This window comes from Schistocerca piceifrons, chromosome 1 (genome assembly GCF_021461385.2).
Source record: "Schistocerca piceifrons isolate TAMUIC-IGC-003096 chromosome 1, iqSchPice1.1, whole genome shotgun sequence".
Taxonomy (NCBI): Eukaryota; Metazoa; Arthropoda; class Insecta; order Orthoptera; family Acrididae; genus Schistocerca; species Schistocerca piceifrons.
The window spans coordinates 529,165,600-529,193,069 of NC_060138.1; the positions used below are offsets into that span (position 1 = coordinate 529,165,600).

Sequence of the window (27,470 nt, forward strand, 5' to 3'; positions counted from 1 at the left end):
AGGTTGCCACCTGTCGTCCTTTTGCTCGCATGCAGTACGTCCAATCACCCGCTTGTACGTTTTGCATCCCGTAAAAATCACACACAAACCTGTGAATTAATGAAGTAATTCCCTGTACATCAATCGCCAAGAAATTTTATGTAAGCTTTTAGAACATCAATGCACGATCTCATCAAAAGTATGCGGATACCAAGTAGTGGACATTAACATCGTCTGTGTCCACCCTTCGCCTTCGTGACGGCGTGAACTACGCTGGTGATGCTTTCGATTAGGTGGCTGAATTTCTGTGGAGGAATTGCTGCCCATTTTTCCCCCAGAGCCGAAACCAGGGAAGATGGTGATGTTGGACACTGCGGTCTGGAGCAAAGTCGGTGTTCTATCTCATCCCAGAGGTGTTCCAATGGACTCAGGCCGGAGCTTTGAACAGGCCTGTCAGGAATGTTATTTTCCAAAAACCATTGCCTCAGAAGGCTAGTTTATGAAACGGTGTATTTTCATGCTGATACAAGCAATCATCGTCTCTGAACTGTTCCTCTACTGTGTCCGCCTCCTTAGCTGAGTGGCTGCGTGATTGCCTCCCGTGCAGCAAGCCCGGATTCGATTCCCGGCCGGGTAGGAGATTTTCTCCTCTCGTGGACTAGGTGTTGTCCTCCTCATCATTTCATCCTCATCACCGGCAAACGAGTCGCCCAGTGTGGCCTCGACTACAATAAGACTCGGCGGCTGAAGTTACTCGGATGGGGCCTCCCGGCCGGCAAAGCCGTACGATCATTTCATTTTTCCCCCTCTACTGTACACAGCACACAATGCTGTAAGATGTGTTCCAATCCTTCTGCATTTAGCGTTTTCTTATGTGAAATAAGTAAACCAGATCGCAACCACGAAAAATTCCCCAATGCCATAACACAGCCTCCTCCGAACTTCTGTTGTCATTACTTATGATGACAGATATCGTTCTGCAGGCATTCGCCAAAATGTCTTTACATCAGATTGTCAAGGGATATAGCGTGATTCGTCACTGCAAATCACTCGTTTCCAGTTGCTCTTTATACCACCTCAGCCGTCGGTTAGCACTGACTACAGAAATGCTTGACCGTTACATTCCATTCTTTTTGTATTCCTACACACAGTAAATGTGCTAACTGGACTGCTGGTAGTACTTTGGAACTCATGAGTCATTCCGTACGCTGATTTCATGCGATTTTTTACAACCACTCTTCGCGGTGCTTCACGATCTTTGTTCGTGAGCACGAGAGGTCTACGTGGTCTTGGTGAAGCTGTGGTTACTGATTTGCATTTTTTCCTCACAATCACGTCAGCGACAGTCGACTTAGGCCTCTTTAAAAGGCTGAAATGTCTCTCACGGATTTTTTAAGGGTGTCATCCATATTCGAAGTCACTGAAAAGTCGTGACCGACCCAATCTGCTTTTAATTTTTTTGTACTGACGATACAGTATTGCTGGCCTCCATTTATAGTCGCTGGGATGCCTCTCGTGAGATCCAGTGGTGCAATTCCGCATTAAATTTGGATATCCGGATACTTTTGATTAGGTAACATAGTTAATTATGTTTTTCGTAAATCTATAAATTATGTCATGTTTTCCCTTTCAAACAGTAATTATTATTTTCAGTTCTCTGACATTACTGTTTACATTGTCATGCTGTAAAAGTGAGCGAGTGAGTGAATGGAGCATACATGTTATGTATGAAACAGTTTATGCTGAATGAGCGTGTGAATCAGTAGTGAATGACATACATGGTATGAAATGCTTATTGTAAAATAGCTATTTTAGGTATCCTACGAACAAAATCATTACATCCGTCCTTAAATAAAGATGGGGTTGTTTCGAAATTATTTGGTGTTTGGAAAATACAAATTTTGATATACGATTTTTTTGCATAAAGGCTTGAGTATCGGCCTATGAGGTAAAGTATCTTGCCGCCAGACAAGAGCTATGAAGCTAGTTGGATACAGTATGTTACAGCCAGTCAGACAGGAGGAACAGTTGCGCATTCTGGAAGCGGTAGAGATTTGCCCGCGCTCCGTGACTCTTGATTCAGCTTCAGAAGTATTTTCTGGTGTTGTAGTAGTTTGCTAAAAATATTTTAATTTGCTTTTGCTTGGGAATCTGAGTAGTTCGAAAAGTGATGAGATCCATTGCGAATGATGTTTCCAGAAGTTCTGGGACACCATGACTTCCTGCTGTAAGGCCACAGTTCAGTGTGGCATACTACGTAGAACTTAGATAATTGAATCGTGGTGAATTGTACAGTTCTGGCCGAGCACACTAAACCGATGAACATTCCGTAAAATTTTAACTTTTTATTCACTGGTAAATGTAGAGGTTCTTTGGAGGGCAGACAGCGAGTTCTATGTTTACCTATTGAGAGAATGCGCTTTTCGAATGAACGTTAGTGAGAGAACGCACTTTTCGAATGAACGTTAATGAGGGAAGGCGCTATTCGAATGAACGGAATAGCACAAATTTTGATTAAGTATTTTTTTTTTTTTTACTTCAGAAGGTGGTTGGTTAGTTGATTCGGAGGAGGGAACCAAACAGCGAGGTTATCGGTCCCATCGCATAAGGGAAGGTTGGAGAAGTAAGTCGACCGTGCCCTTTGAAAGGACTATCCCGGCATTCGCCTGAAGCGATTTAGGGAAATCACGGAAAAACCTAAATCAGGATGGCCAGAAGCGCGTTTGAACCCTCGTCCTCTCGTATGCGAGTCCAATGTGCTAACCACTGCGCCACCTCACTCGGCCTCAGAAGTTGTTTCTTAGTATGTACTTGGTAACAGTATTTGTATTGGTAAAGACATAATGTGGCATTTTAGCTTTGATGTTGCTTCACGAGGGGTATTCAAGTAACTCATCACATTTTTTTCCTTGGTCAGTTTCAGTTGACAAAAATCGGAATTTGGGATACCGGGAGATATTCCTGTTTGAGTCACCGTAGTTTCATGTAGCTCCGATAGGTGGCGGTTATGTAGGTACCCTTCAAAATGGCGTTTGTAACGGAGGTACATTACAAGCAGAGAGCTGTCATTGAGTGTCTGTTGGCGGAAAACCACAGCATCGCAGATATTACATGGCTTACGCAATATCTACGGAGACCCGACACTGAACAAAAGCACGGTGAGTCGTTGGGCGAGGTGTCTATCATTATTGTAACAAGGTCGCGCAAACTTGTCCGATCATTCGCTTGCGGGTCGACTGCATACAGCTGTGACTCCTCCTACGTTGGAACGTGCGCACACTCTCATTCAAGGTGATCGACGAATCACAGTCCTTCGCCGCACAGCTGGACATTTCTTGTTAGTGTTGACACACTCGTCCGTCAATTGAGGTACTCAAAGGTGTGTGTCCGCTGGGATCCTCGCCGGCGAACAGAAGACCGTAAAGAACAACGAAGGAATATCTGCGTCGAATTGCTTACGAGTCACGGGGCTGATAGCGACGATTTTTTGTCGGACATCGTCACAGGCGATGAAACGTGGGTTCATCACTTCAAACAGGAGACAAAACGACACTCCATCGAGTGTCGCCACACAAAATCTCCTCCGGAGGAAAAGGTCAAAGTCGCATCCTCAGCCGGTACAGTCATACCGACGATCTTCTGGCACTCTGGAGGGCTATTCTACATCTACAGCTACATCTACGTGATTACTCTGCTATTCACAATAAAGTGCCTGGCAGAGGGTTCAATGAACCGCCTTCATGCTGTCTCTCTACCGGTCCACTCTAGAACGGCACGCGGGAAAAACGAGCACTTCAATTTTTGCGTGCGAGCCCTGATTTCTCTTATTTTATCGTGATGATTATTTCTCCCTATGTAGGTGGGTGCCAACAGAATGTTTTCGCAATCGGAGGAGAAAATTGGTGATTAAAATTTCATGAGAAGATCCCGTCGCAACGAAAAACGCCTTTCTTTTAATGATTGCCACTCCAATTCATGAATCATGTCTGTGACACTATCTCCCCTATTTCGCGGTAATACAAAACGAGCTGCCCTTCTTTGTACTTTTTCGATGTCATGCGTCCGTCCCACCTGATGCGGATCCCACACCGCACAGCAGTACTCCAGAATAGGGCGGACAAGCATAGTGTAAGCAGTCTCTTTGGTAGACCTGTTGCACCTTCTAAGTGTTCTGCCAATGAATCGCAGTCTTTGGTTTGCTCTACCCACAATATTAGCTATGTGATCGTTCCAATTTAGGTTATTTGTAATTGTAATCCCTAAGTATTTAGTTGAATTTACAGCCCTCAGATTTGTGTGACTTACCACGTAATCGAAATTTAGCTGATTTCTTTTAGTACTCATGTGAATAACTTCGCACTTTTCTTTATTGTGTTTGATGTCTTCGTTCGTGGTGCAAAAATCAACTCTGAAGTGTACTGTGCTGCCCTCAGGAACTGAAGAAACGACTTCGGCGTGTTCGTCGCCCTAAAATGCAAAGGAACTTCTCCTTCACCATGACAACGCAAAGCCTCGCAACAGGGGCTGACAAAACTTCATTGGACTGTTCTTCCTCGTCCATCCTACAGCCCAGATCTCGCTCCTTCCGACTTTAATCTTTTTGGCCCAATGAAGTATGCACTGAGAAGGAAGCAGCACATGAATAATGGGAAGATTATTGATGCAGCAAGACGTTCGCTCTGACGTCGACCAGTAGAGTGGTACCGTGCGGGCACACAGCCCCCCCTGTAAGGTGGTGTAAGATCGTCGCACTGAACGGGGATTATGTTGAAACGTGGGGTTTTGTAGCCAAAAGAATGGGGAATGATATGGCGCACTGGAATCCTGAATAAAAGCAACCTGCTTTCAGTAAAAAATGTATTGCATTACTTATTGAACGCCTCTCGCACTATTAAAAATTATTTCATTTTTTCATTATTATTCTATATCTTACATGAATTCGTTGTCAGATGATGTAATGAATCACATTCCAGTGTGAACACATAACAAACTGTGTAGCGGCACGTGTGTAACGCACACCCATGTCCGACGAGAGACAGAAACCATTGTCCTCCACTTCACGAGGTAGCAATACCGCCGAGGAGATATTACGAAGGATGAGAATTTCTAGATTCCTTTGTTATTTCTCGAATATGCACCTCACATGGCAAGTGGGACCAACGTCGTAAAAACAAGTACTGATCTATTGTACAATCAGCTACAGTCTCTCTGCTAGTAGACTGTGTGCAGGGTCGGGTGTGCGGATACGTGCTAACAATTTGACGGCTCACTGAAACATCTGTCTTGATCAACGTCACTTACAGTCAACTTCCTGTGGTGAGCAGAGCCTCAGAAGTCATCACGTGTTTAACTTGTTGTCCTGTATTGCCACGTCATTTGCTCTGGCGACAAATTCTCGGTCGCCAATCGCAGTATTTTCGGACAAGCGTCGTGTTCCGTAAATTATACTATAAAAACGAATTTTAAAATATGTGAACCGATTAATTTGTATATTAACAAACATAGTTAAATTACACAGCTACGTCAACAGTCGGTATTCCTCACTGCGTCTGACTCCTGTACAAGCAAAACAGGCTACCGCTTTTCCGTTTGTGCGCTAACGCGTAATGGCAAAAGTACATTTAATACCATGCACGAAAAGTCCTCGTTTAAATGGAAGCACTATTTCACAGTTTATCCCGTAATCTAAATTGCTGTATAAACGTTACACGCAGAATCAATGAACTGACTAAAGAGAATTATTCAGTAGGTTAATTCTAACATATTCATTCGTTCATTGTGTTCCGTAGATACCAACAAGAACAAGGACCTTCACGGATCTGCAACGAGTCAAGGTATACATTACCACAAGAAAATTCATTTATGCTAATGACATTTGTTTGGTGGCCAGAGGTCCTGATGCTGAAACCACTTTATTCATTGACACAGAAGTCCTAACTTTGTGCTTCAAGACATGGTGCCTACACACCTCCATGGAAATCCTCAGAAAACAGTTAGTTGTATCTGTATTTCATCTACGCAACAGACAGCCAAGTTACAAACCAAAATCAGATTCGCGTGATTTCATCTCAAATCATATAGGTCACGTCAACTCGTGTTCATGAATTTCTTTGGAAAAAATTTAAGTGTTAAGAACAAAGTAGTTTCGTTTTATCTTAATTTTTGTAAATGGTACGGCACTCTGAAGATTGTATATTTTGTAAATAACTCTTAAAATAGTAGAGAACAAAAAAACCCAGAGTACTGTAGACCTGGCAGATGTTTTGAGTTAAAGCTCCCTCTTAGCATGTTGAAATTTAGTTGACACCCGCACTCTTATGGCCTTCTTTTAACTTACAAGTTTAGGACGAAAATACGAAATTTAAGTTAATTTTTCCACTTAAAAAACTTTTTTCCTAAGTTGGAAAGTCACACAACACTATCGTTCCTGTCACATTACCAGATACTACTGATGTAATTTTAAACAGTATCTTCTCTGCTCCAGGTATCTGTAGTATGTGAATATTTATTACTAAAAATGTAAAAAATTGCATTTTTACGAGTTTTTACGAATTATATACTCGAAAAACCCCATCCGAAAACTTTTGAGAATTACACAAAATATTGGGCTAATATGTTTGTAGTCAGTGCAAACACAGTGGCTAATATTTTTCTGTGTAAAGTGTTAAAAATTTTTCAACATTCCGCCTATTTCGTATTACTGAAATCCTAGTTTAAAATATGCATGTTGGCAACACTATTTCCAGCGCTCTTCTGTTTATAACAAACGAGTGAGAACTTGAAGATGAACCATTCAGCATCGAGTTTTGTGTCTGGTTTGAACTTTTTGTTAGATACAATATCTGTGAGGAAATACAAAGTGAAAGAGCGAGTTGTGTGGGTGTGAAAAACGCCACAAGAAGGTAGTGTTTAAGAAAAGTGAAAAACACATCACAGTTTTTGGAAATCTGTCAGAGTTATTGCAGAAATATTTTGGTCCTCAAATAACGGTATTAGCATCACATCCATTGTGCAGGAATTGCTCACTCACTACAAGAAGAAATTTAGTGACAACCCACCTGAACGATCACCATTACCTGAATGTGAAACTGAAGAAGGCAGTGCAGATGTTTATATTCCTGGGAGTAAAGTTGTTGATGCGCTGAATGTTAGCATTTCTGCTGTAGCCTCTACTATATCCCCCTCAAACGTCCAGAAAGGTAAGAAGCACAATAAGAAAACAATATGTAAAAAGAAAAGTGGAAGACATTGAAACAAGTCTTACAAAAGCAACATTTTCAAAACTTTGTGAAGTGTATATAGTAGATTCTCTTGGTGCAGAACCTGAAGATAGTGATACACGAAATGTGACGTGTGGCTTCAAAACCTAAATACTGCTATCTCAACAGCCACTCACACTGAGACAGTACAGTTACGGACTCTGATTCCAGGTAGCCACACTAAGCATCACATAGTTTGATTTCAAAAGCTCGTAAAATAAAGAATGAGAAGGGTATTTGGGCATCTCCAGATTCTTACTGTGGGCATCCGTTTCAAGATGATACGCTTACTGTTTCTCTGGAATATTGCCTAAGTGATGACAAAAATTGCAGCAGGCGAAGTCCTAACCAGACTCATGTTATCTCTGTTAGTGAAAATGGTGAAAAAGGTAAAAAGCTAAAAAGATGTATGACAAGATCAATAAGAGAAACATATCTCCTAAAGAAAAAGTAGGAACCGAATTTAAAAACTGGTCTCGCAAAATTCAGCTCCTTACGACCAAAATGGATAAAATGTCAGCCAATGAAGGAAGTATGCACATGTATTTGCTGCACTAATCGGAAACTTGTATTTCCATCCATAAGCAGTGTCACAGGGAAGAATAACACAGAGGTGGACATGATGCTTTTAAGTATATGTCAAGAGCTGCAAGTTAAATGTTGGTTGCAGGAGTGTGCAGTGTGTTCTGGTGCTGAAGTGACGACAGCTGAAGCATTACACATTCAGAATACTGACAATGATGTAATCTATACATTGTGGGAGGAGGAGAGTTGGTGAAGAAGACAGTACAGCCAGAGAAGTTTATTACAGAAATTAGGCACTAGGTCAGGAAAGGAATAGCTCACCATCATATCCGGAAGATTCAGTGACAGGCCATAGCAGAAGTAAAATCAGCCACTTCAGAACTGGTCTGTTGCTTTGCAGAACGAAATTCAAAGTTACCATTGGCACACATCACAGTTATCAACATTCACTTGTGTTGCTCACTTCCTTGGAACATCACACTGTTCTGCTATTGTCAGTGATGATCTCATTAATGATAGTGTACATGCTCGCTACGTTGTCAGGACATAGGATCTAGAGGCCATGCATTTCCTAAACATGTGTATGTGACTGACGGTGCAGCATCTCATTTTAAAAACCGCCTTCAGCTTTATGAGCTTGGTCAACACTGTAGCAAGGAATTGAGACAAAAAATGGATATTTTCAGCAACAGACCATGGAAAAAGTGCATGTGATGTGATAGGATGTCTCTGTAAACATACTGCAACACGATTTAATCTCCAGCATGAAGTTGTTGATGCTATAAGAGATGCTACTGGATTTGTACACACCATATCAACATAAGCCAGAAACGTGAAAGTCTTAATTCTAAATGAAAGTACATTACGTGTAATCCGTTTAATAAAGAGAGAAGAGCGGTCTGCCATGAAGCCTGTGGTAGGAATTCAATCAGCTCACTACTGAATTGCATTGCGGTGTGACACATACGTTGCAAGAATGGTTCTCCAGGAAATTCAGCCTGTTACTGAGTGTGAAACGCGGAGTCCACAGTACACATTAAAAGGCTTTGTAGAGAGCGACTTCATTTCTTGTACGTATGACAATCAGTAGTGGGTAGGACAGAAAATAAGTGTCTCTATTGAGCTGCAAGACATAAGCGTTTTCTTCATGACACCTCATGGTCCTGCTAATGCTTTCAAATGGCCTTCATCAAACGATCAGTGTGCAGTTACCATTTGCCAAGTACTGCTCTTGTTGGATCATCCTTGTCCGTGTGCAAATTAAGTTTGGCTATACAAGTTCAATGAAAAGCAGGTGGAAAAACAAATGAACTCTTTTAATCAGTGCAGTGTTGATTGTTACATTATAGGCAATTTTAATTCATGGAAAGTCATGAAGAAGTAAAATCATAGCAGAAGACAATAATAATTTGTGAAAAACATCATAAAAAGAAAAAGAGTATAAATATTTTATTCATCTCATTTTTGTTATATTTGTTTTCGAACAAAATTATGAAATATTTTCCCACTCACGTGTAATGTTGTAAAGTAATTATTTTGATTCAGAAATACCAGTTTTACATGACATTTACTTAAAATCAGCGATCAATTTAAATATTTAAGTGTCTATGATTTTTTGGCATTGATAGTAGAGCTAGGTCTACCTAAAAAATTTCTCACATTTTGTACAGACAAGTATTGCCCACTCTGATTGTACATTCGCTAGGTACAATGACTAACTAAGGCATCACGAAATTTTTAGAACATTTATGATGGGCGGTCTGGAGAAAAAATTTTCTAAATAATCAAAAAATTTCAGATTCTTTCATCTTTAAGTACAATTATTTTGACAGTAAGAATTTCATAAATTAATGTCATAGCTGACAGTCAGCAGTCGTTCCACTTTATCATTTCTCAAGACAGTCAACATCCTGTAACTATTCATACCTTCAAAACATAATTTTGAAATTCGAAAATGTTACAAATTTTCATAATTTATTTTTCAGAAAGAAAAATAAGAAAAAAGCTCATAAGTGTGTATGTATTAAACACGTCTCACAGTATTGGGAAAAAGAATTCGTTGAAAATAAATTCGGACCTCTATCACTGTTGGTCTCATTATTACAATTTTTCAGCTTTCCTTTTCGTTACGATATTTTCAAAAATACTATCATTTAGAGAGGTCTGCAGCGTTTTAACAAATCATCAGAAAATCAAAATATTGCAGTTTTGGAAAGGTATCATATGGAACTCGAACATTTATTTTCTTCAGCAAATTTAGAAATAGTGATGTGACGCATTCACTCTTGACCTGTATGATTTGATATAAATCTATACAACATAGTCTACGGAGAACAGCGACCTGATGCTGTATTTAAGTTAGAATTTATGAACTTACAATTGTGTGTATTTATCCGCGAATGTTGTGTATTCATCAAGCGATAATAAATAAGTAGAACAATGATCTGTATACTGTATTAACAATGAAACATAAGATACTGCTTAATGCTATTAATGCTTATGCCATCTAAATTTTATCGAGCAAATCAGTAACAAAGCAGCTGAAAGAACTATGAGGAAACCTGCTGTTAGCAGCTAAATATTTATTTGACAAGATCATCATCATCATCATCATCATCATAACAGAAGCTTTCTTTACACAGAAACTAATTGTATTTTTTTTTTTAATTTCAACTGTAGACCTTAAATCTATTATGCTTAATACTACATAATTTTAACAGAGGACTCACTAACAATGCTACGAATTCAAAAATTCTGCTGAAACGAAGAGAGTGATGTACTGTATAGCTAATGCTGCTGTCAGTATTAATAATGCACACGAGAAGGACATATAAGCACAAAACATCAGCTAATATAAATGAATCTGATGTACAAAAATGAACTAAAGGTTATTGCGTACTGTCAGATGAAACATAATTGATTTATGAGTCTTTAAGTATGTCACGCAAGTGACCACTTATGAATGGAAAATATGTTTCATTTACACGGGGAATAGTGACCACGTAATAGGAGCTCGCCAAGCGATAAGTTTACTTCCCGCAAAACATACTTGCACTGATGATAATTCAATACGTGTAAAGAAAAAATGCGGCACAGTTCTAAACTGAAGAGCGCATGGTTTATATTTTTATTTGAATCAGAAATCAACGGAATTATGTTCACGTTGTTTGAACAAACAACTCGCCCGGAGAAGGAGGAGATGTTGTCATAACATTTACGAGGCAATAAGGAGGGGCGAAACTGCCTGGCAGGCACTACTCTTTATCTCGGCCTTTAAAAAAATACAGCAGGTTCGCAAGGAGGCCATCACTGTTCTCACAGTCTACCCACGAGAATTCCTTGGAGAGGATAACTCACTCTCCGCCTATTGCAACTAACTCCGAGCAGCACTGAATGCCGCGAGCTAACAAACGTTTTTGACGCTGCTCAGTTTTGGCATTGGTTCGTTTTAAGTCTGTATGCTTCTGCTATCACGCTCTTCGTAATGGAGTGTTACAGTAGAAGAATTTGTCATTTTCCCGGCGTCTTACAGCGTAGCATGAAAAACAGCTGTAACAATGATCGAAACAACACGAAAGTTGCACATTTACTGTCTGACTGAGATACTTAATAACGTCGAAAGAATAGAGATACTTAATAAATTTTTTGTTTGTTTACAGGTGCATTTCTGTAGTCGTGCTGCACATTCACATACACAAGCTAAAGCAAATCAGAACGCCGTCTTCCCTCTTTTTTTACTTTTATCTGCATCAACAGTCTTCTGAATGGCTTGATGCAACCCGCCACGAATTCCTCTCCTATGCCAACATTTTTCCCTCATCTCAGAGCAGCAATTGGAACCTACGTCCTCAATTATTTGCTGGATGTGTTCCAATCTCTGTTTTCCTCTACAGTTTTCACCCTCTACAGCTCCCTCTAGCACCATGGATGTTATTCCACTATTTCTTAACACATGCCCTACCGTGCTGTCCCTCCTTCTTGTCAGTATCTTACCTATCTCTATTTCCTCGCCTATTCTGCGGAGAACCTCCTCATTCTTTACCTTATCAGTCAACCCAACTTTCAATATTCTTCTGTACCACCACATTCCAGATGCTTCGATTCTCTTCTGTTCCGGTTTTCCCACAACCAATGTTCCACTTTTATACAGTGCTGTGCTGCAAAGGTACATTCTAAGGAATCTCTTCCTCAAATTTAGGCTTATGTTTGACACTAGTGGACTTCTCTTGGCCAGCAATGCCCTTTTTGCTAGTGCTAATCTACTTTTTATGTCCTCCTTGCTCTGTCCGTTATGGGTTTTTTGAAGCTTATCATTCATATCCCTTCAACTTGAATTTTAACTCCGCTCTTGAATATGTGTTTTAGAATTCCTGCGTGTCATAAGCAACCATAACAAATATCTTATACAAATGCAAGAAAACTTAGACATCCAGAAAGCCATAACTGAAAACAAACATGTGACAAATGAGTTAACACACATCAGTACAGGCTCCCTACTACACTTAATAAAAGAAATGATAAGTTAACGATCGTACCTCTCATACAAGCAGTAAAAAAAAAAAAAAAAAAAAAAAAGTCTCCCCCTCCCTTCGCCTTCTGGACACACACACACACACACACACACACACACACACACACACACACTCGCATGCATACGCAAACAGATCAGAGATACTTCAAAAATTACACTCAAAAGTTGGCAATAACATTCGATCTTTGGCAATAACATCCGACAGTCGGCAACACAAACCAAACCATTGCACCAAATCAAGTGTCCAGTTGCTACTGCTGTGAAATGTGGAAAAAAATCCCAAACGGCATTTATAAGAAGAGGAACGGCACCAAAAATGGAACGGAAACGTAATATGTAGAAAATAGTCCACGCAACCTGTAAGTAGAATTTAAAATATTACTGCATCATAACAAAAACGAACCACCAGAACTGTTTTTAACCTATAGGTACATTGCCCCAAAATGTAAACTAAGTAGTAAAAATACGGACATGTTCCAGGCCTCTGAAGACGCCTTGCATAGTATATAGGCGAAACGTGTATGGCACGAAAATAGTGTTTCATTCACTTGTAGTCAGACGGTCCAAAAATTAAGAATTATCAATATACCTTAATACTAGTTCTATGTTTAGAAATTAAGAGCACATTCCCTTTTCACTAACAGTGAAGAAATATTGATTAATTACTCTAAAGTAACATGTTCATTCTAAGTTTAAAAACTTCATTTTAATCTACATACAATTCTTGAGGGCTAAATACTGTACTCACGCTGAAGGCAAACAAAGTCTTTTTACTCCACGATAAAGTCCCAGCTAATTCTTGACACGCAGTCACACAAGCTACTTCTTTTGGCTATTGAATACTGTATCATCCTCCGCATTCTCCTGAGATGTCCCCCAATGACTTCCTCCTCTTTCCTCAGGTGAGTGACAGACATTTCCAGAACGAAGCCAAGGTGATTTTCGAGATGCTAAGTCTCCTGAACAGCCAGCATGCTGACATCTACAATAGAGGTATCTGCCAAGTCATCTATCGTTGGGACACATGTTTCGAATTGAAGACTGAATATATTGGACAGGAGTCACACCTTGGGCCATTTGAAGGTCGCTGTTCGAAATTTTACGAGTAACGGGTAAAAGTCCTCCTCATCCTCATGATAATAGTTACGGCTTCAACGAAAGTACTGTTAGGCACCTTTCTGATTGATGACCGCTGCTCCGCTGCCCACGATTCACAGAGAGTGGTACAGCTATGTCCAGATCACATACGTCACCCTCCAGATGTACCCGACATATCTGCGATCAGGTCACTTAGGGGCCTCAAAAGAGTCCTCATGTCTCTGGAGTTGTTTTCCTAACTCATGAAGACAGACAACGCTCTTGGGGCACTTTGTTTTTCAATTTTATCCTGTGATAATATTGGTGCAGTGTCCAAGACAATAAATAAAAATGTATGTGTGTATGTGTTTCTGTGGGTGTGTTTCTGTGTGTATAGCATCAGTTGAAGCGACGTGTTTTCATGATTCATCTAATATCCCACCACTCCAGAGATATGGTGACTCAGAGAGTTGCAGCGAAAACATAGGGTTAGTCATAAGTGCTTTGGGGTATTAAAAGACGGCTGCATGACAACTACTACACTTACAGAGAACAGAAAAATATCTGTCGCTAGATCACCTCTTCAAGTTTCGGTCGTTATATGCGCAATGGTGTAGTTGCAGAGCGCACCATTAGCTGCCGGACGTATCAGAACAGTAAGATATATCATCCATATCGAACTAATTCATGTCTGATATGTGTCTGTTTTACGCAGGTCTTATAGTTTTCAGGCAGTCGTCTTCCGAAGCCCGGAGACATTTGTTGATAAACCTGTATTTTTGTGTCACGTGATACAGTTTCAACTGCTGTGATTTCAGCAATCACGACAAACACGTCACATTTGGATGGCTGTTAGCTCTCAACAGGGAATAAGTACCCAGCCCAGCAGATGGACCGGCACTTCATATATCATTAGTGGAGCCTCCACACGCTGATGTTTCAATATTTTCTAGACCTTGACTATGACTTGGACCTCTGTTCATCTCACTCTTTTCCCAGTTACTGTCTCCTTTTTATGTCACTAGTCTTTTAGAATTACAGTCTGGTTTCTGAATAAGTTGTAGCTTATCTTATGCTTCCTCTGTTTTACACATAATTACTACAGAACTGACTGTAGTCCTTATATAGAGTGGAGGGGCCTTTGGTGAACGACTCACCAATGAGCATCCTGGTGGCGTTTTTGGTGGAGTTGCTCCAGCAGCGGCGGCCGGTGAAGGTGAAGGCGTTGGTGAAGGTGCCGAACACGTACCAGAACATGTTCTCCAGCTCCCATGGGTCCTCCAGCAGGTGCCGCAGCGAGTGTGTGTTGGAGAAGGCCAGTGGGAAGATGGCCAGCAGGTAGATCACTGTGAGCGCCAGCCACACGCTCCAGTCGAAGGGGCCTAGGATGGCGCGGTACCTGCCAACCAAAAAGATAGCAATCCTTCCAGGCCTGTTCCAGTCCATATACTCAGCCACATTAGAGCTCTCTCTTTCCCTCGCCTAGTCTTGTACTCTTTACACCTCATAACCATGGTCTGGAGTCAATCCTAGTTACATCTATCCCAAAACCAGTGTTTCCATACCACCCATCCTCTCACTAAAAACTCATCACTAATACCAAACCTCCAGCCCCAGTGAGACCTCCTATCTTACATCACAAGAACTACTCAAGCAGTGCTCTCCCAAATTATCCCTTCCTGAGTGCAGGCCCTTCTCGTTTCGGGGTAGCCCCAAAGTTCTAGTTATCACTTTGAGAAAATAAAGCTACTTAATTCATATTTTGTTTGTTTGCAGCTACATGTCTGCAGTTGTGGTGCACATTGAAATGTCCACGCCACAGTACTGCAGCATGGCATCAGAGACGAAGAAAGAAAGTGGCGCATCATGTCTGCGTCCATTGATAAAGTGAGGATGGGCTGCCACATTTCCTGTTCCACTCACGAATGGCGCGTGGGAAGAATGACTGTCGGTAAGCCTCCGTAACAGCTCCAACTAGTCTTGTTTTCCCGTCGTTATCTTTTCGCGAGATGTTTGAGCGAGGAAACAATGTGCTGCTTTATTTATTTTGGAATGCCCTCCCTCTAAAATTCTAGCAATATACCTCTGCATTATGCACAGCACCTCTCTTGTAGCGTCTCCCACTGGAATTTGATGACCACCCGCTTACTCAACGAATCCGTAACGAAACGTGCCCTCTTCTCAAATCTGCTCTGACTCTGCTGTCAATCCTTCCTGGTCATGATAGCAGACAGTTAAGGAACACTCACGAATTAGGCGATCGGCTGTTTTGTAAACTATTTCAATTATGGATGAACTAAGTTTCTGTGGGATTCTTTCAATGCGGCATCTGCTTTTACTACAGGTCGTTTACATCGTCGTTCCGCTTAAAGTTTCAGAGTATGAATAGCTCTAGCTCCTTTACGGCTGTTACTGTTTCACCGGTTGTTCAGTCGAAAGGAATGACTGTTTCCGCCTATTTATTTCATTTATTGACCTTTAATGTCAACAGTTAATCCCTGATCAAGGGTCGATTATTCAACAGAAACATTCACAAACAGCCATTTGGAGTTTCTGCCGTCATCTGCCAAGTCAATTATATGCATGGCGAACCTGAACTCCACGGACAACATTTGGGAAGTTGTTCAAGAATATTTTTTGATAACAGGTGATTACAATTAAACTGGCGGTATTCCGAGAGCTACACTGTAGGCTGTACACATCGCAGAACGCAGAAACATCATAGGTATGTTATTCCATTCTTTAATCGGTCCGATCGTGGTCTATTCTGAAAAAAATAATAATTCTTATTCTTGTGAACAGCAAAAATATGGCGCTGCAAGCAGTCAAATATGGTGTCGCTGCAGGAATAGGAGAGGAACGATCGAACACATCATAACGGTGATTCTGGCACGAATAATTAGTTTATGGTCACAAGTTATGTTTTCAGTATGGTCTCCCGCCTCAGCAACATGCTCCATCCTTAACGCGACAATATCACCAGTTGCTCGAAGCATATCCGGTGAAACCAGAGCGATATGTGCTCGTATGCTATGCTTCAGATCAGGAAGAGACTGGATACATCCCTGGTAGACACGATCTTTCAGATATCCCCATGACCAGAAGCCATATAGATTTGGGTCGGGGAATCTGGAAGGCCACACTTCCTGAAATTTCCTAGAGATGATGGGGTCGTTACCGAAGATTTACGTGGCAAATAACATGTGACGTCGCCCCATCTTGCGTGAAAATGGTGGCGTGGACATAGTTGCGTTGTTGCAAAGCTGAAATCAAGTGTTGCCCAAGGAGGTCCTTATAACGAGCAGATGTAACTCTACGCCCAACAGGCTACTGATTGTGAAATAGCGCCACAGAGTCACATACGCTGAGTGCAGTGGAAGTTCCTGCACAACATGTGCCGGAGTAGAGCCCCGTATGCGACAGTTCTGTGCATTCACGGCAACGTGCAGAGTGAAATGTGCTTCGTAAGTCCTAACAATATTATTCGGCCACATGTCATCCATTTTTAGAAAACGAAGAGCGAAGTAAAAAAAAAAATAAAAAGAAATGGTTCAAATGGCTCTAGGCACTATGGAACTTAACATCTGAGGTCATCAGTCCCCTAGACTTCGAACTACTTAAACCTAACTAAACTAAGGACATCATACACATCCATGCGCGAGGCAGGATTCGAACCTGCGACCGTAGCAGCAGCGCGGTTCCGGACTGAAGCGGGCGTAGTCACGGCGTTGTAGTCTATCTTGGGGCTTCATGTGGTGCACATTCTGTATCTTGCAAGGACGTCGCAAAATTTTTTGAACTGTTAACCGGAGGAGAGACAATTCCCGTGACACAACTCGAGCACTGGCTGCAGAATTTGGGGCATGTGCTCCACGATCGGCTATAGCTACAGCAACTTCATGGAAAACTACTCCCTGCTGCACCATCTAATTCACTTGTTTCTTCAAATTTCTTGATCATATTCTTTAGTCCATTTACTGACATGGGACCTCTTCACAGCTGTCTCTGTCAGAGATATTGCCGCAAAGCAGTGCTGCTGTTCTTACAGATCTGATAAAATAGTTTGAAAGGTGGCTACACTGTGCCACTGCGCCAGAGAGTGCGCCAAAGAGTACTATTAAGCCGCCTCCACAGTGCCTGTTTAGAGTTCGTAGCAGTCAGTGCATGTTACGAGATCGTAGAAGTCAGTGCTTGTTGAGATCGTAGAGGACAGTGTGTGTTAAGAACTCATAGAGGCAGTGTGTGCGTGGGCAGAGCTCGTGGTTGTCGTGAAGTTGGAGCAAGATGTTGTAGTAAAGAGTGTTGTTCCATGTTTTATGCAGTTATTTGATGGGAGAGATAGCAGATGTTATTGTGTGCATTTCGTCAATATATAAAGGTAAAAAATTACAATGTTCTTTTATTAATGGTGTGTTTGAAATAATGCGTCACTACAGGTTCAGTCAACAAAGCATCTGGCTTGTGTTCTTGTACTAGAGTGAATTTTGGTTTTCTTGCGTAATTATAGTTTTTCTAATTTTCTTTTGTCACCTCAGTATAATTGGTATTTTAAAATTCTTGTCTTGTTGGAAAAGAACCGTGCCAGATGTGGGCGTTGAGTCACACTCCCACATACAGAACAGTTACTCTTGTGCTTGGATTTTGTAGGTTTTATAGTTGCTGGGGACTTAATTAATTAATTGTGTTTACGAAAATCTACTTACATTGTTTGTTGCAGTCAGATAGCGTAATAATACTAGTGAGGGCCAGCCGATTACGAGACTTACGTAATCGGACAGACAGCTACTAAAATTAAAAATATTTTCAAATTTATTTAATTAAGCCCCCATGCACGTGGCGACCCTGCCAGGATCGTCCCTTGGAATTGTTCTGATTGTGAAATTGTAGACTGTAGTATTGTTGTAGTAATTTGTAGTTAGTAATTGTAGTCTATTTTGCATGTGTAGATTTGGTAATTGGCATTCTTCTAATGGTATTGTTCAAAATTTAATTTTTATTGCCTTGTATACGCGTTTGACAATCTTGGGCAATTATTTCAATTGTTCGTTAATCGTGTTTGAGGGAAACATTGCATGTGAATGGTATTGTTGGAGATAAGGAGGCATTGTGTGATTTTCGAACAGCGACGAATTTTTTTATGTTTTGCAAATGATTACGCGATCAGTGAAAAAGGCAAAAATGATGAATAGTGAGGACGAAATTGTTGACATGGCGAACTCGCCAACAGAGGAAAACAGTATGATGGATAATGAAGTGGAAAACAATGTAATAAGTCGGGAAGACAGTCCGGAACCATTTCAAAATTTTTCTCAATCGGAAAATTCACAGAATCTGAGATTAACGACAGAAGATTCTGAAATAGTATCGAACACAGATAGCCTTACAGCTGTGACGAAGGAAGTTAGTTTTGCGGGAGATGTTAGGGGCGAAAAGAATTCTGAACAATTTAATATGGAGCAGTTGATGAGTGCTATATTAAATTTGGGAGCACGTATGGAAACACGGCTAGACTCACAAATAGGAATGATTAAAACTGAGATGGGAACAATTAAAACTGAGATGGGAACAATTAAAACTGAGATGGGAATAATTAAAACAGAGATGGGAACTTTGAGATCTGAAATTAAAACTGATATGGGAACAATGGAAACACAGATGGGAACAATGGAAACTCGGTTAGGATCTGAATTTAAAACAGAGATGGGAACTTTGGAAACACAGATAGATTCACGAATAGGGACATGTTTCAAAAATATGAAAGATGAATTAAAGAAAGAAATCAGGGAAGAAGTACAATCGATTCTGAATTCTCACAATAATAGATTAATTGCAGTAGAAATCAGACAAAGGGAACAGGATAGAGAACAGGAAGAAAGAGATCGCGTGATAGTACAGAAATTTTCAGAGTTAAATTTACAACGTGCACAAGACAAGGAAGAAATAATTGAAAGAATCGAGGAATCCGTACCAAATGACAGAATAAATAACTTAACGCAACAGTGTGAACAGTTAACTACCAAATGTGTCAGTACTGAAACCCGAGTCGCGACACTTACGGAAGACGTAAATAAACAGAAAGAAAAAATAGGTGACTTATCGGAAAGAGTTGAGGAAATTTCAGATAAACTGACAAATCTTAGTTTACATGGGGACAGAGATTTGGATGATACAGCTCCATTACCATTTGCAGAAACCGAAGAGTATCAGAACATAAATAAGCATATTGAAAATCAGGGAAAATTTAATGAACGCGTGAAAAGGGAATTTGAGGCATTACGAAAGCAAGTCAAGCAGATCGAAGGCGAAATCGTAGGAAAAGATAGTAGAAGGAACTTAGAATCACAGATAGCAGAGGGGTATGAAGAAAGTAATTTATTTCATTTACGAGAAGCAACAAGAGAGCGCCAGGCGCGTGAACTTGACAATAATCGACATTCGGACCGGGACAGACGCGGTAGGTCTTTGTCGCCACGAGGCGAAAACTTTGATTATAAACACTTTTTGACTGTCCGGAAATTTAAGATGTTCCGTAATTCTAAGAATGACATACATCCATGTGCATGGCTAGATCAATTTATGTACGCACTTCCGCCAAATTTGCCATTAAGTCACAAACTTGAAATTATGTGCAGCTATTAATGACCTCAGGGGATTCACTACTCTAAGTGAATATGTGCCGTAGCGAGCATAGGGCCCCGAGCTGTAGTGGTGCTATTTCTCTTTTAGTTTTCTGCACCGCTGCCTACTCTTTCACTATTCTTTGCATCTGTCAAAACAACTCTTCGACTATCAATCTATCTAGTGAGTAACTAAACAATAACCGGATATGACGATTTTACCCTAAAGAGATTTCGAAAATTACTGTTCTAACCTATTAAAGTCCTCAGGGGATTCACTACTCTAAAGTGAATATGTGCCGTAGCGAGCATAGGGCCCCGAGCTGTAGTGGTGCTATTTCTCTTTTAGTCTTCTGTACCGCTGCCTACTCTTTTACTATTCTTTGCATCTGTCAAACCAACTCTTCGACTATCAATCTATCTAGTGAGTAAGTAAACAATAACCGGATTTGACTATTTACCTAAATGAGATTTCGAAAATTACTGTTCTAACCTATTAAAGTCCTCAGGGGATTCACTACTCTAAGTGAATATGTGACGTAGCGAGCATAGGGCCCCGAGCTGTAGTGGTGCTATTTCTCTTTTAGTTTTCTGTACCGCTACCTACTCTTTTACTATTCTTTGCATCTGTCAAAAACAACTCTTCGACTATCTATCTAGTGAGTAAGTGAACAATAACCGGATATGACTGTTTTACCCAAAAGTGACTTTGGAAATTACCATGTGGAGTTACTGTATCTTCAGCAGCATTCATTCGTAGCTTAAATGAAATTTTACCTGTTTATCTTCGTGACAACATTACTTCTTATGTTGACGACATTCTTATTGCTAAACGTTCTTGGAGTGAGCACAACAAAATTTTGGATTCATTATTACGTATTTTTGCACGAGTTGGCATGACAGTGAACTTGGAAAAATCTGAATTTGGTCGTTCTCAGGTGAAATTTCTCGGTCACATTATTGCTACAGAAGGTATTCTTCCTGATCCAGAGAAACTAGATGCTATTCAGTTCGCAATGACATTCTTTTTAAACGAAAATCGCTCGACAACTCTGTTTGGTTAGTTTGTATTCCTGATGAGTGGGTTAATAAGCTGATTTGGTATACGCATTTCAGTTATGCACACTTTGGTCCCAGAAAATGCTTTCATAAATTACGAGAAAATTGTTACTTCTGTAATATGGAAAAACGTATTCGATCTGTTCTTGCCAAATGTAAATTATGTCAAATGGCTAAGCCTCCAACGATTTCTCACAGAGCACCGTTGTTTCCCATCATTCCAGCGAAATTAAAGGAGATGGCTGCAGTCGATTTGTTTGGTCCAGTGGTTCGTTCTACTAATGGTTTTGCGTACATTTTCGTAGCAGTGGAACTGACGTCAAAATATGTGTGTTTTACACCTTTACGCAAAGCAACAGCTCGTTCAGTATCTAACGCTTTCATCAAACATTTTCTTAAAGAAGTTGGTCATGTTGATAAGGTTATATCAGATAATGGATCACAGTTTCGTTCTAAAATTTGGCTTCGTACTTTACACCGTCGTAAAATTAAACCAATTTTCATTTCACTTTTTCACCCTCAATCTAACGCTTCAGAGAGATGGATGAAGGAAATCAATAAATTGTGCCGTCTTTATTGTCATCAGAATCACAGAACTTGGGATCAGTATCTTCATATTTTTCAAAATATTCTGAATGAACTTCCTAATGACTCAACTTCTTTACCGCCTCTATTGATATTAAAAAATAAAGTACCAACAAATCGCATTTCTGAAATAGTTCCTTTTTCCGCCTTCACGGAAACTGCGGCATTCTGAAGTTGTCAACCTGGCTCTACAAAATATTGCATCTGCGGCTGCTAGAAGAGAGAAATCAGCTAGACGTCCTGGTCGTTCAAAATTCTTGTCAGTTGGTCAGAAGGTATTAATTAAGTCCCATCGTTTGTCTCACAAAGGAAAAGGCTTATGTCGCAAATTTTTTCTGCTTTATAACGGCCCATATAGAATTCGTAAAATTATTCATGATAACACTGTCGAAGTAGAAACTCTTAAATCTCGACGCTCTAAAGGGATACATTATTTATCAAACGTTAAAATTTTTGTGGAATGACATACTTTGGAGAACTAACAGCTACATGTAAACATGCAGAGAGTACAAGGATACCGCGCTGTGTTTTGGCGGCGGCACATACTCAAAGCAACAGTCAAGTCTGCGCGCCGCACAAGGCAGTCGTTGACCGCGAACAATAGCTTCCTACGTCACGCGGCTACAGCTGATCGAGCGCTCAGTGCGAATGCACTGACAGCCGTAAACAAATACACAGTCTAATTTCTCCGACTAAATTCTGTATAAAGCTATAAAGACTTGTTGAATTGTGTTATTAACATTCAGTATTTTTCAGGATACGGTTCTATAAAGTATTTAAGACCTTCAGGTAAATTCTGTGCGTGTCCGACGTTAAGACGACCTGCTATCGAGAAATTTTCAGGAAGAATGTAATTTCGAAGATGAAACTAATTAACTAAAAAAGGGTAACTATTAATTGAGTTTATTTTTCAGGTAACAAATTTCCACTTAGGTACGAACTTAGACGTAATTTGCTGCTCGCAATTACGTGATTCATACTTTGTGCTAATTTCATGTTCTATGAATTTACTTGTGAAGCGACGTGCTTGTATACATTTACTGATTTTGACAATTATTGATTAATGAACTGGGTTGTGACTTGTATATATTATGCATCGCTTGGCTGCACTGCTTTTTCACTGATGTCATATTTTTTTTAATTATGTGCCTGCTGTGCTTATTTATTTAAATTATAATTGTAACCTGATTAATTGTGCTGACTGTGATTATGTATGTAAGTTATACTTTGTGATTTATCTGCTTGCGCCTTCATGTTTACTTATTAAGATGACATATGAACATTTATTTGCTTAGGCTGATATGATGCTAATGACTTGTTTATTACGTAAGATATATGTTTGCTGCTTTTTGTATGGATTACATATTTACACATTTCTGTTTTGTTGCCATAACTGCTCTTTAATTTGGTGTATAGAAATGCTGATATACTGTGTATAAACATAGAGTTTAGATCACACTATGGTATTAATTATAGATTGTTCACTTGGCAGAGCCTCGTTGTAGGATTTGAGCTGCATCCACTTGTTGACATTGTGTTCTCTACTGGTATATTTACTCGCTATTGCAAGTTTTGCTTACGCTCAGTGCCTTATATTTTTTAAGATAAGAAAATGAACTGCTATAATTCGACGAACGACATTAGTGCAAGAAAGTCATAGAAGTCACATGAGCAGAGGTTTTATGGAAGCTGTATAAATTTATGCTAATAGGAAGGAAGCTAACGACATGACATACCAATACTAGGTTTAGACCATTAACAGTTATTACACTGCATTTTTTGTGAGCAATTGAAATAGGAAGTGACACTTGACACAAAAATACTCCACATGTTTGCTTCTGCTATGATTCTTGAAGTGGTGTACACACTGTGAAATATCATGATTATTCACACTCCGTAATCGTACTTAATTACTGAGAGTTATTCGAACTAAGTCTGTTAGAGGTCAGGTATGCATTTCTTTTATTTAATGATGGACAAGGAACCAAAATGTATCTTATAATTTATAATGAGTAGAAGATTGGGCTCAGATGGATTACACAGAGGTTGTGTGTGGACACTGTGTCTTCGGATTGTATGGGATGCTGAATTGAAGTTGCACTAGGATTTTATCTGTACTTGTTCGAGGAGACTAACTAGAGGAAAGAGTTGTTATGGAAGTGAAATGATATTGGTGCTGAGGTTTATATTTATCGACGTATTATTATAGGTATTGAGAGTATATGAAGTTGATGATTATTGGAGTTTTTGTGGACAAGAGGTAAGGTAAATGATATTGATGATAAGACGTATTGAAGAGGTATTATTGAGGTATTATTGAGATTGTGTGAAGCTGATGATTATTGGAGTTTTGGTGTATAAGAGGTAAAGTAAGTGAGGAGCATATTTTTTTTGTTGGTCTTATGGAACAAGGAGGATGAAAATAGCAGACTAGAACACTAAAATAGAAGGAAGATAGTCTATACACACACTTTGTTAAATCACTAAGCAGTATATACTTTTTTTTTGGAGAGAGGAAGTAATTGCATATCTTGGCTCACTGACAGTTGTTCAACAACAGTACATTTTGATCTGGTTTGGCAAACATTGGTCTTGACATGATGACTATGACGTTGACTTAACTATTATTGACTGTTATACATTGCTGCCAGTACTACTTGACACACATGATGAACATCAGATTTAGACAGAATTTCATTTACACAATTAACACTATTCAGTTACACAGTAGTACTTAATGTGGATGAGAGATGAGTGAGTGTGTTCTGTGTGTTTTCCTTTACTAATCCTAACCACCTATCTCCTAAATATTATTTTATTTGTTGGTAGTGGCTTGCACTGACACCCATAAATATTATAGGTTTACTGGTGTTTGTGTATTGTAATAGTTAATAGGACAATTATCTGATATCATTTGTGTGTTTGTTATGATTTGTATGTTACTGTAAAAGCATTTGTATGGGCATTCAAACTATTGTTCATGCCTGAACTGTCTGATCAGTGAAGATAAATATTCTGAACTGTTACCTGCACTTTTCAACATGATGTGTGACATTTGGTCGTGTTTAATTTCTGCTGATGAACAGTGTGATCAGTGCTAGTGAATTTTGTGGAACTGCTTCGGCTGAGAGATGTGACTTTTTGCTGTTTGCACCTGCTCTCAACATTGCTGGGTGCAACTGATGAATTGTTTTTACTGAAATGAAGTCACTTGTTGCTGTCTGCACCTGCTCAACATTGCTGGGTGCAACTGATGGACTACTCCTACTGAAATGGTGTCACTTGTTGGTGTCTGCACCTGCACTGAACATTGCTGGGTGCAACTAATGAACTGTTTCTACTGAAATGAAGTCACTTGTTGCTGTTTGCACCTACTCAACATTGCTGGGTGCCACTGATGGACTGCTTCTACTAAATGGTGTCACTTGTTGCTGTCTGCACCTGCTCAACATTGCTGGGTGCAACTGATGGTCTGCTTCTACTGAACTAATGTGACTTGTTGCTGTCTGCACCTGCTCAACATTGCTGATGCCACTAATGGACTGCTTCTACTGAAATAATGTCACTTGTTGGTGTCTGCACCTGCTCTCAATATTGCTGGGTGCCACTGATGGACTGCTTCTACTGAAATAATGTCACTTGTTACTGTCTGCACCTACTCAACATTGCTGGGTGCAACTGATGGACTGCTTCTACTGAAATGATGTCACTTGTTGGTGTCTGCACCTGCTCAACATTGCGGGGTGCAACTAATGAACTGTTTTTACTGAAATGATGTCACTTGTTGGTGTCTGCACCTGCTCAACTTTGCTGGGTGCAACTGATGGACTGCTTCTACTGAAATGATGTCACTTGTTGGTGTCTGCACCTGCTCAACATTGCTGGGTACCTCTGATGGATTGCTTCTACTGAACTAATGTGACTTGTTGCTGGGTGTACCTGCTAAACTTTACTAGGTGCCACTGATGGACTGCTTTTACTGAAAAGATGTTACCTGTTGGTGTTCTTTTTTTGTATAAACTAATCATTGAAAGCATTTTATGTGAACATTTGTATAAACTGATTTTTTTGTATATTGTGTAAACTATTATGTAAAGCCACGTGTATGAAAAGAATTTGTATTGCCTACTGTACTTTATATGTTAGATTAGTAAAAGGTCAGTGCAAAGCCAAAATTTTTAACTAATTGTGTGATATTTAGGTATTAATATTATCTTTTATTTTTTGTCTGTATTTTTGTGGACGAATTTGGTGGTATTTTCACCACCAATGCTGGCAAAAATACCATCAAATTCTGGCCTGTGGAGGAGGGGCATATGAAAGGTGGCTACACTGTGCCACTGCGCCAGAGAGTGCGCCAAAGAGTACTATTAAGCCGCCTCCACAGTGCCTGTTTAGAGTTCGTAGCAGTCAGTGCGTGTTACGAGATCGTAGAAGTCAGTGCTTGTTGAGATCGTAGAGGACAGTGTGTGTTAAGAACTCATAGAGGCAGTGTGTGCGTGGGCAGAGCTCGTGGTTGTCGTGAAGTTGGAGCAAGATGTTGTAGTAAAGAGTGTTGTTCCATGTTTTATGCAGTTATTTGATGGGAGAGATAGCAGATGTTATTGTGTGCATTTCGTCAATATATAAAGGTAAAAAATTACAATGTTCTTTTATTAATGGTGTGTTTGAAATAATGCGTCACTACAGGTTCAGTCAACAAAGCATCTGGCTTGTGTTCTTGTACTAGAGTGAATTTTGGTTTTCTTGCGTAATTATAGTTTTTCTAATTTTCTTTTGTCACGTCAGTATAATTGGTATTTTAAAATTCTTGTCTTGTTGGAAAAGAACCGTGCCAGATGTGGGCGTTGAGTCACACTCCCACATACAGAACAGTTACTCTTGTGCTTGGATTTTGTAGGTTTTATAGTTGCTGGGGACTTAATTAATTAATTGTGTTTACGAAAATCTACTTACATTGTTTGTTGCAGTCAGATAGCGTAATAATACTAGTCAGGGCCAGCCGATTACGAGACTTACGTAATCGGACAGACAGCTACTAAAATTAAAAATATTTTCAAATTTATTTAATTAAGCCCCCATGCAAGTTTTACCAGAAGTGCAGTGTCTTTCCTCTCAATGGTCACTGCGTTTCGCATGGAAAACGGCAACCGTCTTAACCCTTTACACCAAAAGTCACTTCAGAAAAAAAACCGACGTGCGTTGGCAAGGGACAAATAGCATGCTGACATCAAACCAGGAAACATTTCACATTCTGACTACTTATGGCGCCATTTTTCACCTCGGACGGAATTTGGAACAAGTATTTTTTCAGCATACTCCACGAGCGCACCGATTAGTGAACATACCTAAGATGATTCAGCGTCCTGCGATGTATACGTCCTGCACTCCAGTGTTCAGTACACAGCAAGTTTAATAATAACCATTCTGTATTTTGGAACAAGGCATATGTCGTCTTTGATGGCTCGTTAGCGAGTAGTAATGTTTTTGTGACTCATTTGTTACCCTAATTACCTTTTTTCTGTGAAAACTGCTTCATAGCAGTGAAAAAGCACGAAATTTGAAATCGTCAGAGAGTACAACACAGCGTAGTGTACCAACACTTAGATGCAAAAGTACTGTCGCTGCGGGAACAGGTCAGCGTAGTGCCACAGCGACGTTTTTCTGTTGCATTCAGTAAACCAATATACAAGATGCACCTCGGTTAATTCTTCACCAGAAAGGCTAACCATGCTGCTGTATATCGCTTTAACGTACAACTAAGACTTCCAGAAAAACAGACCCGAAACGGAACCGAGTAGCTCTTTATGTATGCTAGACAGCGAAGAGTACAGTGCG

At 40.0% G+C, this 27,470-nt stretch overlaps 1 protein-coding gene across 1 annotated transcript in view; it reads right to left on the reverse strand.

The window, feature by feature from the left end:
* The window catches only part of LOC124746573 (ionotropic receptor 21a), a 189,468-nt gene that overhangs the window by 82,714 nt on the left and 79,284 nt on the right, over positions 1-27,470 (reverse strand). Inside the window, exon 6 of the mRNA XM_047248945.1 lies at positions 14,529-14,770. Within this exon, the coding sequence (XP_047104901.1) occupies positions 14,529-14,770 (242 nt within the window). The remainder of the gene's footprint in view (positions 1-14,528; positions 14,771-27,470) is intronic.